This window comes from Somniosus microcephalus, chromosome 18, assembly GCF_052327205.1.
Source record: "Somniosus microcephalus isolate GS21.2 chromosome 18, FLI_Smic_1.0, whole genome shotgun sequence".
NCBI classification, from domain to species: Eukaryota; Metazoa; Chordata; class Chondrichthyes; order Squaliformes; family Somniosidae; genus Somniosus; species Somniosus microcephalus.
The window spans coordinates 51079251-51094835 of record NC_141004.1 but is presented as its reverse complement, the minus strand read 5'-3'; the positions used below and the strand labels follow the sequence as shown (position 1 = coordinate 51094835).

General features: G+C 41.5%; 1 protein-coding gene across 2 annotated transcripts in view; it reads left to right on the top strand.

Moving 5' to 3' along the window:
- The window catches only part of LOC147105267 (protein phosphatase 1 regulatory subunit 12A-like), a 287064-nt gene that overhangs the window by 119677 nt on the left and 151802 nt on the right, over positions 1 to 15585 (top strand). For both annotated transcript variants that reach the window (XM_086011450.1, XM_086011451.1), the window contains exons 4-6: positions 10410 to 10569; positions 13415 to 13559; positions 14999 to 15073. In XM_086011450.1, coding sequence (XP_085867576.1) covers positions 10410 to 10569; positions 13415 to 13559; positions 14999 to 15073 — 380 coding nt within the window. The remainder of the gene's footprint in view (positions 1 to 10409; positions 10570 to 13414; positions 13560 to 14998; positions 15074 to 15585) is intronic.

Genomic DNA, 15585 nt, shown 5'->3' with positions numbered 1-15585 from the left:
TAATCTAGATCAAGTAAGTAGTCAAGAAACTACACTTTAAACTAAGTCACCTAAATACAAATGTATTAAAAATTAATTAAATAAAACAAGCTCATATAGAGATGGCAGTGCAGGTGTTGTGCCGCAACTGCAGCATGTGGGAGATTGTGGAGAGCATTGTGATCCCGGACAACCATGTTTGCAGTAGGTGCCTGCATCTTGAACTTCAGCTCAGAGTTTTTGAGCTGGAGTCTGAGGTGCAGACACTGCAGGGCATCAGGGATGGGGTGAGTTACCTGGACACTTTGATCCAGGAGGCAGTCACACCCCTTAGGTTAGGTAGTGGTACAAGTCTGGTTAGTGGTCAGGGACAGGAGGGTGTGACTGCAACTCTGACAGGTAAGAGAACCCCAGGTGCAGTGCAGGAGGAGCCTCAGCCTTTGCCCTTGTACAACAGGTATGAGGTTCTTGCTGCCTGTGTAGATGAGGGAAAAGCCTGCAGGATGGATGAGCCAGCTGACCATGGCACCATGGTGCAGGAGGCCATTCAAGTGGGGGGAGTGAAAGGGAATGTAGTTGTGGTAGGGGACAGTATAGTCAGGGGGATAGATACTGTTCTCTGCTGTCGCGACCGAGAGTTCCGAAGGTTGTGTTGCCTGCCCGGTGCCAGGGTTAAAGGCATTTCGCGGCTGGAGGAGAACTTGAACTTGGAGTGGGAGGGGGAGGATCCAATTGTCGTAGTCCACGTAGGAACCAACGACATAGGTAGAACTAGGAATGAGGTTCTGCTGAGGGAGTTTGAGGAGCTAGGACCCAAATTAAAAAGCAGAACCTCAAAGGTAATAATCTCTGGATTGGTACCTGAGCTACGCACAAATTTGCATAGGAACAAACAGATTAGAGGTTTAAATGCGTGGCTCAGAGTGGTGTGGGAGGAAGGGGTTTCAGTTCAAGGGGCACTGGCACCAGTACTGGGGAAAGAGGGAGCTGTTCCATTAGGACAAGCTCCACTTAAACAGGGCTGGGACCAGTGTCCTGGTGAACCAAGTAACTAAGGCAGTAGACAGGGCTTTAAACTAATGAAGGTGGGTGGGGTGGGAGGATTCAGGAAAGAGTAAATTTAAAAGCAGCGAGAGAAATGTCAAGGTTCTAGAGTAGAGTTTTGTGTAAAAATAAATAAATAAGTAGAGTGGGTCAGGAAGGGACAGGGAGAATAACAAAGTAATAAGGCATCAGTGACTAATGTGACATCAGGGATAAATAAAAATAAGTCAAAGCTAAAGGCACTATATTTGTGCACGAAACATTTGCAACAAAATAGATGAATTAATAACGCAGATAGAAATTAACAGGTTTGTTCTAGTAGCCATTATGAAGACGTGGTTGCAATATGGCCATGGTCGGGAACTAAATATTTGAGGATACTTCACTTTTAGAAGAGATAGGCAAAATGGAAAAGGAGGAGGGGTAGCCCTGATAATAAATGAAGGGATAAAGACAGTAGAGAGAAAGGATCTTGGCTCTGAAAATCGAGAAGTAGAATCAGTTTGGGTGGAGCTAAGAAACAGCAAGGGGCAGAAAACATTGGTGGGAGTTGTTTATAGGCCCTCAAACAGTAGTTGTAATGTAGGGCAGAGTATAAATCAGGAAATTAGAGGCACATGTAACAAGGGTAATACAGTAATCATGGGGGACTTTAATCTACATATAGACTGGGCAAACCAGTAACAGTTTGGAGGACAAATTCATGGAATGTAAGCAAGTTAGTTTTCTAGATCAGTATGTTGAGGGACCAACTAGGGAACAGGCTAGTTTAGATCTGGTATTGTGCAATGAGAAAGGGTTCATTAGTAACCTTGTCGTAAGGGGGCCTTTAGGGAAGAGTGACCATAATATGATAGAATTTTATATTGCGTTTGAAAGTGATTTAGTTAAATCCGAAACTAGCGTCTTCAATCTAAACAAAGCAAACTACATAGGTATGAGGGGCGAGTTAGCTAAGGTATATTGGAAAACTACATTAAAAGGTATGATGGAGAGAAGCAACGGCTAGCATTTAAAGAATTAATACATAATTTACAACAAATATACATTCCTTTAAGGCACAAAAACCCCACTGGAAAAGTGGCCCAACCGTGACTAACGAGAAGTTACAGAAAGTATTAGATCAAAGGAAGAGGCTTATAATGTTGCCAAAAAGAGCAGTAAGCCTGAGGATTGGGAGGATTTTAGAATTCAGCAAAGGAGGACCAAGAAATTGATAAAGGGAAAATAGAATATGAGCATAAGCTAGTGAGAGACATAAAAACAGACTGTAAAAGCTTCTATAGGTATGTAAAAAGGAAAAGATTAGCAAAAGTAAATGTGGGGCCCCTACAGGCTGAGACAGGAGAAATTATAATGGGGAATAAGGAAATGGCAGAGAAATTAAACAAATACTTTGTGTCTGTCTTCATGGAAGAAGATGCAAAAAACTTCCCGGAAATAGTGGAGAACCAAGGCTCTAGCGAGAATGAGGAACTGAAAGAAATTAGTATTAGTAAAAAAAAGTACTGGAGAAATTAGTGGGCCTGAAAGCCGATAAATCCCCTGGACCTGATGGCCTACATCCTAGGGTTTTGAAAGAGGTGGCTATAGAGATAGTGGATGCATTGGTTGTCATTTTCCAAAATTCCATAGATTCTAGAACGGTTCCCGCGGATTGGAAGGTAGCAAATGTAACCCCATAATTTAAGAAAGGAGGGAGAGAGAAAACGGGGAACTACGGACCAGTTAGCCTGACCTCAGTCGTCGGGAAAATGCTAGAATCTATTATTAAGGACGTTGTAACAGGGCACTTAGAAAATAATAGTAGTACTGGGCAGAGTCGAGGATTTATGAAAGGGAAATCGTGTTTGATGAATCTGTTGCAGCTTTTTGAGGTTGTAACTAGCAGAATAGATAAGGGGGAACGAGTGGATATGGTGTATTTGGATTTTCCAGGAGGCATTCAATAAGGTGCCACACAAAAGGTTATTAAACAAATTCATTTTTAGTGTGGAAGCAAGTCATCCTTGGTTCCGAGGGACTGCCTAAGAAGAACTTATTAAACAAAATTGGGGGTAATATACTAGCATGGATTGAGGATTGGTTAACGACAGAAAACAGAGAGTAGGAATAAACAGATCATTTTCGGGTTGGCAGGCTGTAACTAGTGGGGTACCACAAGGATCAGTGCTTGGGCCTCAGCTATTCGCAATCTATAGCAATGATTTGGATGAGGGGGGACCAAATGTAATATATCCAAGTTTGCTGATGATGCAAAGTCCCTAAAAGGCCAGTGCTAGACCTAAATGTCTTTTTTTTACTAAAACTGAAGTTCAGCTCCAGAGTTCAGCAAATCACTTGCTTTTAGGTAAATAAGACAATGAAAACAAAATATAACCTGATAAACCTTTAAAGATATTAGTTATATTGATAAGAATGTAGTTACAGGTATTTAAAACTAGAATTGGAGGAAAATGTGTAAAATCTGAATTGCAAAGCAACTGTCTTTGTCTTTTTCAAATAAAACTGGTGTCAAATCAAAGTTAGTGAGAAGAATCTAGAGCTTTTGCCTCCAGTTAGAGGATCACGCTGTCAAATTCCAACTTTCAGCTAAAATTCCTATTTTGTGAAACTGAGATGCTATTCTTGTAAAGCATGATGGTCTGTACTGAAATTTGTTCATTTTGTAGCACTAAAGCTTGTGCTTAGTTTGTAATTTACAGCTGTAATATATATAATTTATCTTACAACCATTACTCATGACACATATATAGTGCTGAATCTGAAGTTCTGTGATCTTGCACATTCCAGACTCTCTCATCGAGCCTTTTATTGATAATAGGAGAATAAATTACTTGAAATACAAAATTAACCTTATCTATGATTGAAAACTTTAACAAAATTAATTCAGCTGACAGAAGTCAGTTCATTTTGATTCAAGGTTTAAGCAGTGCAAGCCTGCCCTCTTGAGGTACTTGTGTGGAATTGAGACTTTGGATTTATAACAAACCAATGCGACTCAATGATAACTATTACTGAAAATTGCATAAGAACAGTTACATTGCACATGCTTTTTAAAATTTGTGATATTGACAAGGAGCCTAATTTTCAATTGTTGAATTTCACTGTCTGTTTCCCCTTTTACAGAAAGCTGCTTTTAACATTAACCATGTTGAATAGTATTATAAAGTTGTAGGCTAAATAGATATGTTTGCATAACCTTGCTATGAATTATCAGCACTATAATTTGAGAAGAGGGTAAAGACGCAGATCTAAATTTATGTGCAGGATGTTCAAGGAATTCCAGGCTTCCTGCTTCAGCTTTTTAAAAAAGTTTTCAGGTTTCCCTCTGCACTGAAACACACGCTTGGATGTCAGTCGCTTTATTACTGTAATTTTAACCTCCAAGTCAAGGGCATTGCAAAAATATCTAGCAACTAAAAACCACATTGCATGCCCTTTTTTTTTTAAACTCTATTCTCAATCCACCATTCTGTATTATTTTAGCCTTATTATCTTTTATTTCTCCCGAACCAGTGAAAACATGAACTTTCCTCAGGAAGAGCTGTCTCATGGACAATGGTGTGAAAATGCTGGTTGACCACGCCAGCTGCAGACGGTTGGCCTCTGACTTGCCTGTAGACTTGTGCCTGTACCTTTGTATGTTTCCCCTCCGTATTTGACACAGATCTTATTCCCTTACTCTTCTAGCCTTGGCAAAAGCTGCCAATTGGTTGAAATGTTTTCTGAGCCTTTCTGAAGACGCTTAGGATTTTGAGCACTGACCTTCAGTTGTCTACATGTCTACAACTCTCTAAATTTCCATCGTGTGCTCCCTGCACATGTACAAATTTGCACATGAAGCTATGCATAATTGAGTTGTTAACCGCCGAAAAGTCGGTGTAACTTACACTTAAAAAAAATAAAATAAATAAAAACAATTGTTCAAAGCTACATGGGTGATGCTGACATGGCCCATCTTCAGCTGCTCTGAGGTGGTAGTGCTAAGCTAGTTCAGCAGACTTTAGAGTCAACTACCTTGTGTGGATGAGAATCATGTGCAGGGCCGACTGGGTAGGGTTAGCAGGGTCCATTTCCTGAAGATTGAGTAAACCATTTGGGTTTTATGATGGCAAATTACTAGAGTTAAACTTGTAGCCTCTGAGTTGCCTGTCCAGTTCCATGACCACTACACCAGTATCCCCATTCAACTTGAAACTGCACTCATATTGGACAATCTAGGGTAGATTGTTTGCTTTCTGCTAGTTTGCTTTTGTGAGCTGTGTACTAGGAGATACTAAAATTATTTATTTTGAAGCTAATTCTAACTAACTCTTTGTATTTATTCCTATGGTTCTGAGTTATTGTGTAAATTTGACTCTTATCTAGTATGTGAAATAAATTTAATTACAAAAAATTCAAAATTTCTGAAAAGTAATATGAATGCTAAAACCCATAAAACTATCTGAAGTGAAGATATGTATTGAAATAGACTGAAAAGTTGGAACAGTAGAAAAGGAAATAAAAAGGAAAAGCAGGGTTATATCATACAATAAATGACAAAAGAAATGAGCATGGCGAAAAAGTGGCAAACGAAATGAGGAAAAACTAGAAATAGAACAAAAATTCAATTCCAGATAGAAGAAGAAATTTGGAAGTGGGCTCAAAAAAGTGAGAATAGAATGTAAGATTTGAGAAGAATCACATCTTTATGGTAATTGATTGGCTTCACTATCTGCAATAGTAATTTTCATCATAACAAATGGGACCGGTAGTATAGTGGTTATGTTACTGGACTAGTAATCGAGACTGGAGCTCAAATCCCACCACAGCAGCTGGGGAATTTAAATTCAGTTAATTAAATTAAATAAATCTGGAATAAAAAGCTAGTGTCAGTAATGGTGACCATGAAACTAACTTTTTGTCGTAAAAACCCATCTGCTTAGGAAATCTCAGAAGGAAATCTGCTGTCCTTACTTGGTCTGGCCTATGTGACTCCAGACCCACAGCAATGTGATTGACTCTTAACTGCCCTCTGAAGTGGCCAAGCAAGCCACTTAGTTGTAACAAACCGCTACGAAAAACAATAATAAGAATAAAACCGTATGGACCACCCGGCATCGGCACCGGCTTCGGACATGACAATGGTGCACCCAGCCCAGTCAACCCTGCAAATGTCATCCTCACTAACATCTGGGAACTTGTGCCAAAATTGGGAGAGCTGTCCCATAGTCCCACTCATAGAATCATACCTTTCAGCCAATGTCCCAGACTCTTCTGTCACCATCCCTGGGTATGTCCTGTCCCACCAGCAGGACAGACCCACCAGAGGTGGTGGCACAGTGGTATACAGTCGGGACAGCGTGGTCCTGGGAGTCCTCAACATTGACTCCGGACCCATGGTCAAGGAAATCTCCTGCTGATTAACACCTACCGCCCTCCCTCAGCTGATGAATCCGAACACCATTTGGAAGAAGTACTGAGGGTAGCAAGGGCACAGAATGTTCTCTGGGTGGGGAACTTCATTGTCCACCACAAGAATGGCTCAGTAGCACCACTGCTGATTGAGCTGGCCGAGTCCTGAAAGACACAGCTACCAGATTGGGCCTGCGACAGGTGGTGAGAGAACCTACGCGAGGGGAAAAACCTGCTTGACCTCTTCCTCACCAATCTACCTGTTGCAGATGTATCTGTCCATGAAGGCATTGGTAGCAGTGACCACCGCACAATCATTGTGGAGACAAAGTCCTGACTTCACACTGAGGACACCCTCCACCGTGTTGTGTGGCAGTACCACCGCGCTAAATGAAACAGATTCAGAACAGATCGAGCAGCTCAAAACTGGGCATCCATGTGGGCCATCAGCAGCAGCAGAATTGTATTCCGCCACAACCTGTAACCTCATGGCCTGGTGTATCCCTCACTCTACCATTTCAATCAAGTCAGGGGACCAACCCTGCTTCAATAAGGAGTGTAGAAGAGCATGCCAGGAGCAGCACCAGGCGTGCCTAAAAATGAAGTGCCAACCTGGGGCAGCTGCAACACAGTGCTACAGGCATGCTAAGCAGAGGAAGCAACAACTAATGGGAGGAGGAGGAGGCTCCATGAATATCCCCATCCTCAATGATGGCGGAGCCCAGCACGCAAGTGCAAAAGACAAGGCTGAAGCGTTTGCAACCGCCTTCAGCCAGAGGTGCCAGGTGGATGATCCATATCGGCCTCCTCCTCCACCATCACAAAAGCCAGTCTTCAACCAATTCGATTCATTCCACGTGATATCAAGAAACAGCTGAGCGCACTGGATACAGCAAAGGCTATGGGCCCCAACAACATCCCAGCTGTCGTGTTGAAGACATGTGCTGCAGAACTAGCCGTACCTCTACCCAAGCTGTTGCAGTACAGCTACAACACTGGCATCTACCCGACAATGTGGAAAACTGCCCAGGTATGTCCTGTCCACAAAAAGCAGGCAGGACAAATCCAATCTGGCCAATTACTGCCCCATCAGTCTACTCTCAATAATCAACAAAGTGATGGAAGTTGTCGTCGACAGTGCTATCAAGCGGCACTTACTCACCAATAACCTGCTCGCCGATGTACAGTTTGGGTTCTGCCAGGGCCACTCTGCTCCAGACCTCATTACAACCTTGGTCCAAACATGGACTAAAGAGCTGAATTCCAGAGGTGAGGTGAGAGTGACTGCCCTTGACATCAAGGCAGCATTTGACTGAGCGTGGCATCAAGGAGCTCCAGTAAAATTGAAGTCAATGGGAATTTGAGAAAACTCTCCACTGGCTGGAGTCATACCTAGCACAATGGAAGATGGTTTGTGGTTGTTGGAGGTCAATCATCTCAGCCCCAGGACATCGCTGCAGGAATTCCTCAGGGGAGTGTCCTGGGCCCAACCATCTTCAGCTACTTCATCAATGACCTTCCCTCCACCATAAGGTCAGAAGTAGGGATGTTCGCTGCTGATTGCAGTGTTCAGTGCCATTCGCAGCTCCTCAGATAATGAAGCAGTCCATGCTCGCATGCAGCAAGACTTGGACAACATTCCGGCTTGGGCTGATAAGTGGCAAGTAACATTTGCACCTCAGAAGTGCCGGGCAATGACTATCTCCAACAAGCGAGAGTCTAACCACTGCTCCCGTACATTCAACAGCATTACCATTGCCGAATCCTCCACCATCAACATCCGGGGGGGTCATCATTGACCAAAAACTTAACTGGACCAGCCACATAAATACCGTGGCAACAAGAGCAGGTCAGAGGCTGGTTATTCTGCAGCGAGTGTCTCATCTTTTGACTCCCTAAAGCCTTTCCACCATCTACAAGGCACAAGTCAGGAGTGTGATGAAATACTCTCCTCTTGCCTGGATGAGTGCAGCTCCAATAGCGCACAAGAAGCTCGACACCATCCAGGACAAAGCAGCCCACTTGATTGGCACACCATCTACCACCTTAAACATTTACTCCTACCAGTACACTGTGGCTGTAGTGTGTGCCATCTACAAAATGCACGGCAGCAACTTGCTAAGGCGGCTTCGACAGCACCTCCCAAACTCGCGACCTCTACCATCTAGAAGGACAAGGGCAGCAGGCTCATGGGAACACAAACGCCTGCAAGTTCCCCTCCAAGTTACACACCATCCTGACTTGGAAATATATCACCGTTCCTTCATCGTTGCTGGGTCAAAAACCTGGCACTCCTTCCCTAACAGCACTATTGGGAGTACCTTCACCATAAAGACTGCTGGGGTTCAAGAAGATGGCTCACTGCCACCTTCTCGAGGGAAATTAGGGATGGGCGAAAAATGCTGGCCCAGCCAACAGCGCCCACAACCCTGGAATTAATTTTTTTTTAAATGGGCTACAGTCAATCTTCTAAGCGCTGGTGTAAAATGCTGTTCATTTACTGCTAATTACTGGATTAGATGTCATTATAGTATCAGAGCATTTGGTATTTTCAGGTGCTGCACCCATCTGTGCATAATAAGCATCCGCTCCAATCCACTGGTTAGTTTACTTATACAGTGTGTACTATAATCAGTTCGTACATGAGCCAGGAAGCCAAACATGGACCATAATTATGTACCGCAATGTTTAGTTAAGAGAGTAAACCACACTCCCGTAATGTAATTTCTTATGTCAACTCAGTCGTGATAAATGTTCCATGCCAAGCATTTTAATAATAAAAATGCTATTTTAAATCATTAACAGTATAGTTCTTAAGCATACTAAGTTTCCACAATGCAGTGATGTGTTATTTCAGATGTTACCAATTTTATTTTCAACATAATTAGGGAGCATTGACCTGGAAATATAATTAACATTTGTATTATGGAAAAAATCTAGTTTAAATTATTGAAAAAATGTTAGAATGCTACACATTGAATTATAGGATACATATATGACTAATTTTATTAAAACAAACTAAACTCAACACACTGACGCACATTGCTTGTGGCTTCCCCACTGAATCCATAATAGCAACCACTTGGTTTTTGTGTGGTTCTCAAAGGCAATATTGCAAAGTGACCTGTACTTGTATTACAGTAGAAGTGTCTTTGTGGTCCCACCCCTCCCATAGCAAGTGAATGTCTGCATGCCAAATGGGGTGAGGCAGCACCTTGTATGGTGCTGCTGTAATTTTGGTCAATTCTAAAACTTGAACATTAAGCACATAATTGTAGATGTCTGTAACTCATTTGTTAATTTGTGTGATCAATAAAAAACAAACTAATTAATGAATTGCAATGCTAATAATGTGTAAAAGGGATGTCACAAGGTACACTGAGCCTGTTATTTATTTCTCCACTGAGCCCACAGCCCCCATGAACGAGAAGGGAAAGGATCCTTGAGATGCCAACTGATAAGGAGCATGAATTGTTACACGATAGTGTATATAAACTAATGAGCATTCTAAAATAAAAACTAAAAATGGTGGCACTGTCGTCCTCTGCAAAGAGAAAAAAGGTGAATGTTTGGTGTATAACTTTCTTCAGAAACTATTAAGATACCATGTTATTTACAAGACTGCACACTCATTATAGGAAAATGGATGTCAAGCTGGTGCATCATCTGAAAATAAGGATTAAAACTGACTTTAGTCTAGTTATTTGAGTGTCTAATAGTCATATCTATTCAAAGATAGAAAGAACAAGAAACAGTTTGTTATTTGGTTCATGTACAACATATTGTGAGAAATGGGTAATTTTGTTGCATTGAACTGTTGGCAAGGAATAAAGGCATGTGCCTAAATGATGCAACTAGACAGCGGATATTGCATTAAAGGTGCAAACTTATAGTATGCTAAGTTTTGTGTGTCCAGATTAGGATATTTTTGAGAAAATACAGGGAGATGAAGTACCTTATGTTCATATTGCACTATTTTTCCTCCATAGGAATTGATGTTGAGGCTGCAAGGAAAGAGGAGGAACACAGAATGCTCCAGGATGCCAGGCAGTGGTTAAATAGTGGCAAAATAGAAGACGTGAGGAACTCCAAATCGGGTGGTACAGCTCTGCATGTGGCTGCTGCAAAAGGCTACTTGGAGGTTTTAAAGTAAGTGCTTGAGAAATGATAAAATACCATGAAATGTGCTGGCCATAGCAACATTGCGAATATATTTTGTGGTCACATTTAGGTTATTAAAACAATGTAGGTAACTTTGACTATCCTTGCTTTGCTGACTAAGTCTACATGCCTATTTTATAGTGAGGGGATAAACCGGAATAAAATGGTGTCTTTTTTTTGTGCTGTTGTGTTTATCAATTTTTTTTTCTGTCCTGAAGACATCACTTCTTTGTTGGGTGTGGCTGCACGGCACTGGTCATTATTTATTTACACGCTATTCACCCATGAGCCTTGACTTGAGTATTGGCAATCAGTTCAGCCATAGAGCATCACAGCTGAGTCCATTCCTCTCCTTGTCTAATGCCTAAACATGGACTTTCATCAAGGGCCATTGCTTAGTGACCAGAAGCCTTGTCTGTTTTTCTTTTCCTTTCTCTTGTATAGATACTGTTGCCAATTTCAGTTCCCCCTACCACTGCCCTCACCACCCCCCCCCACCCCAACCCTAGCTTCAGAGTGGCTCTCAACACCGACCAGGGATTGAATATATGACTTGCCTGGTCTATATGAGTCAATTACTCACTGAGATTGGTGTATTTTGCTTATTCTTGCAGAACTAAATGCTGAATGAATTCTCTGCTTTCTCTACAATACATTATTCTCTTTCATAACATAAGGCGTAGGAGCAGGAGTAGGTCATTTGGCCCCTTGAGCCTGCTCCGCCATTCAATAAGATCATGGCTGATCTGATCTTGGCCTCAACTCCACTTCCCTGCCTGCTCCCCATAACCCTTGACTCCCTTACCTTTCAAAAATCTGTTTATCTCCACCTTAAATATATTCAATGACCCAGCCTCCACAGCTCTCTGGGGAAGAGAATTCCAAAGATTCACAACGCTCAGAGAAGAAATTCCTCCTCATTTCCGATTTAAAAAGGTGCCCCCTTATTCTGAAATTATGCCCCCTAGTTCTAGGTTCCTCCACGAGAGGAAAAATCCTCTCTGCATCTACCCTGTCGAGCCCCTTCAGAATCTTGTATGTTTCAATAAGATCCCTTTTCATTCTTCTAAACTCCAATGAGCATAGGCTCAACCTTTCTTCATAAGACAACCCCTTCATCTCCGGAATCAACCACGTGAACCTTCTCTGAACTGCCTCCAATGCAAGTACTGTATATCCTTCCTTAAATAAGGAGACGAAAACTGTATGCAGTACTGCAGGTGTGGTCTCACCAACGCCCTGTACAGTTGTAACAGGACTTCCCTACTTTTATACTCCATTCCCTTTGCAATAAGGGCCAACATTCCATTTGTCTTCCTAATTACTTGCTGTACCTGCATGCTAACTTTGTGATTCATGTACAAGGACCCCCAGATCCCTCTGAACCTCAGCATTTTGTAATCTCTCCCCATTTAAATAATAATTCGCTTTTTCATTTTTCCTACCAAAGTGGATAACCTTGCATTTTCCCACATTAAACTCCGTCTGCCAGATTTTTGCCCACTCACTTAGCCTATCTATATCCCTTTGGAGATTCTTTGCGTCCTCCACTCAATTTGCTTTCCCACCTATCTTTGTATCAGCAGCAAATTTGGCTACATTACACTCGGTCCCTTCATCCAAGTCATTAATATTGATTGTAAATAGTTGAGGCCCTAGCACTGATCCCTGCGGCACCCCACTAGTTACAATTTGCCAACCTGAAAATGACCCATTTATCCCGACTCTCTGTTTTCTGTTAGTTAGCCAATCCCCTGTCCATGCTAATATATTACCCCCAACCCCGTGAGCTCTTATCTTGTGTAGTAACCTTTTATGTGGCACCTTATCGAATGCCTTTTGGAAATCCAAATACACAACATCTACTGGTTCCCCTTTATCCACCCTGCTCGTTAGATCCTCAAAGAATTCCAGCAAATTTGTCAAACATGATTTCCCTTTCATGAAACCATGCTGACTGCTTGACCATGTTATGATTTTCTAAATGCCCTGCTACCACTTCCTTAATGATGGACTCCAGCATTTTCCCAATGACAGATGTTAGGCTAACTGGTCGATATTTGCCTGCTTTCTGTCTCCCTCCTTTCTTAAATAGGGGTGTTACATTTGCGGTTTTCCAGTCCGCTGGGACCTCTCCAGAATCCATGGAATTTTGGTAGATTACAACCAATGCATCCGCTATCTCTGCAGCCACATGTTTTCAAAAACATGTTTACCATATTCCCTATTTAAATGTTTTTCAGTAAAGTCCACTGATTTCTCAGTGCAGTACTTATTGTATGGTGTAGCTAGTGCTAAACTATATGTAACCAAACCCAAGTCTCAGGTTTCCTCCCCAGTCTTTGCTGCATAAGGCATTCTCCGCTTGGGTGGTAGCCCTGGTGTTGCAATTTACCTCTGCACCACTGGGCTAGGGAGGAGGAAATTCTTGCTTTAACTATGACTAAGGATATGAGCGGCTTCAGCTGTGAGTGCCCAAGTTACTCAAGCTCATTGGCTTGCTCCATACACGAAGAGTATCGTCTTGTGCCAGGCATAAAAGGTATATCAAAAGCAAAATACTGCTGGAAATCTGAAATAAAAACAGGAAATGCTCAGCAGGCCAGGCAGCATCTGTGGAGAGAGAAACAGAGCTAACGTTTCAAGTCAATAACCTGATTTATTTCTGGCATTTTCTGTTATTGTAAAAGATATGTTGCTGTCAGCAGCCACACCCAGTATGAGGTTTCACTTTCAGGAGAAGGCCAAAGGGATAAAATAGGGACAATTTGGCAAGATGGGAGGAAGGGCAGAGAAATTGCAGCACATTTTGATACTGGTGCTTCTTTTCAAGGCTCCTAATTCAGGCTGGATATGATGTAAATATCAAGGACAATGATGGCTGGACTCCACTGCATGCTGCTGCTCACTGGTGCAAAGAAGAAGCCTGTAGAATCCTTGTCGAGAGTTTTTCTGACATGGAGGCTGTTAACAAATTGGTCAGTTGCTTTTAATAAACTGATTTTCACTGTGCAAACACTTTTTTAAAACCTAAATTGTTACATTTGAGTACTGGTTGTGAATTAATGTTAACTTAGAAATGGATTGAGACTGTTGAATTGCATTTCACAGGATACTGAACCTCCCCGTACAGCCCTCCCCCCAATTTTTTTAAAAGATTGTATCCAATTAGATTGTTTGGAGAGAGGTTCCTCATTTTTTTTCTGCCAGAACAAATTGAATCTGGCTGGTCTGCTTGCTGAAGTTTATCCTTTATTATTCAAGGCACTTTAATAGGGCATATATAGAAAGGAGGTCACGCTAGTCCTGGTTGAAAATTATTTCCAAGGAATAGGTGTTGCTTAAATTTTAATAGAATGAAATGAGAAATATACTTTCAGTCAAATGACTACTAGACCTATAACTGATCAGTGTAACTTGCATAATATGCTCACTCCAGAAGAGTGAGAGATGATGTTCCTTAACATCCTATGTATATATTTTTTTTAAACAAAGACTACATGTAGATACTACTGAATGTTCAGCTGGTAAGAGAGTTTCCTGGAGTCGGGCAGCTCTAGTTACCCCCAAACCATTCCAAAGGATATTTTCTAAAAGGATAGAAGTACCTTGTGTACAAAGCATCCTTTTTTTTTTACAGCTCTTGCCCCCTGTTCTTTTCACTTACTTTGTTTAACACGATTATCACACCAGTAAATGATTGCTAATGGTTAATTTGTTTGAGGGTCTGTTGCCTTCCAGCGAAGGGCGCACAATCTTTTTTTTCCCCTTCACTTGAAGTTCAATCCTGTATCATATGCCTTTGTGGTCAATAGGTAATGATGAACAGATGGCCACCAGTCCAACGATCTTGCTTAGCTGACAGGATACACCTGATAATGGCCTGGGGTTATCGCTTCTGATTTTCTCTTGTGGGGAGGTGCCTGGCATCTGCGTGCAGCCTCTCCATTTACCACAGTTGAAATCAAAAGAATGTTGGCGTCTGCACCCCATATACACTACCATGTGGTGAATTATTGGTAAAACTAGGGACCAATGGAAATTGCAATGGTTCAAAAAATGTTGTTCACTTTAAAATTGCCACATACCATACTATATGTAGTTTTAGTTTGGTTTGAGATTTAATTAAAAAAATATATTTTCCTCTCTAGTTTCCCAACCAATTGTTGTATGGTCTCTGCTCTCTAGCTGGGCACAAGGAGGGTCTTGAGCATCCAGTGCTGGCTTGCCCACCAGTTGTCCATCCTTTTCTATGGGGGAATGTCTTCTTTTTCAGCACTTCTCTTCTCCCTTCTCTTATCTGCACCCCACCCCTGACAATCCAGCTGAGAACTGCAGATGTAAATCTGTCTAGCCACTCCATTTCTTGGATCAAAACTATTTACAATGGGTTAAGTTATTCATATTATGTTTGCAGGGTCAGACTCCTTTTGATTTAGCAGATGAGAGCATTGTTGAACATTTAGAGGAACTCCAGAAGAAACAGAATATTGTAAGTGAGTTTTTTGGACTTTCATTCTGCTTTGGTTGACTGCATTTAGCTTAAAAATGAGTTTAACAGTAACACTTTGATATAGCCAAATATTGCTTAAAACAACTATGAATTGTTCAAGTTATACAATATAAACTCAATGTCCTATTGAAGAAAAAAAATAGCAGTTTTTCAGTGCCGCATACATACTGCAATAATTACAGAACCAATTTCTGCTTTATATAAGCATGCAGAAAAGGACCCAAACTAAATGCTACTAGCAAGTAGAATTAAAAAAAAAAATTGTTTTGAAGCCTCCATAAGCAAAGTGCTTCCACCTACAGTGTTATTTATTTGAAGTGTTCATTCAGTGTATTGTATAGTGCGTCTGTCTCATCTTCCATTGAAAACTCCTGCATAAACACCTCCCACAGGATTTCCCATTTTAAATGTCTCCACAACTACCTGTTACATTTGTATGTAATCTTTTTCCTCTGATACCTGTCATGCATTTAATAGGATTTTCCAATTAA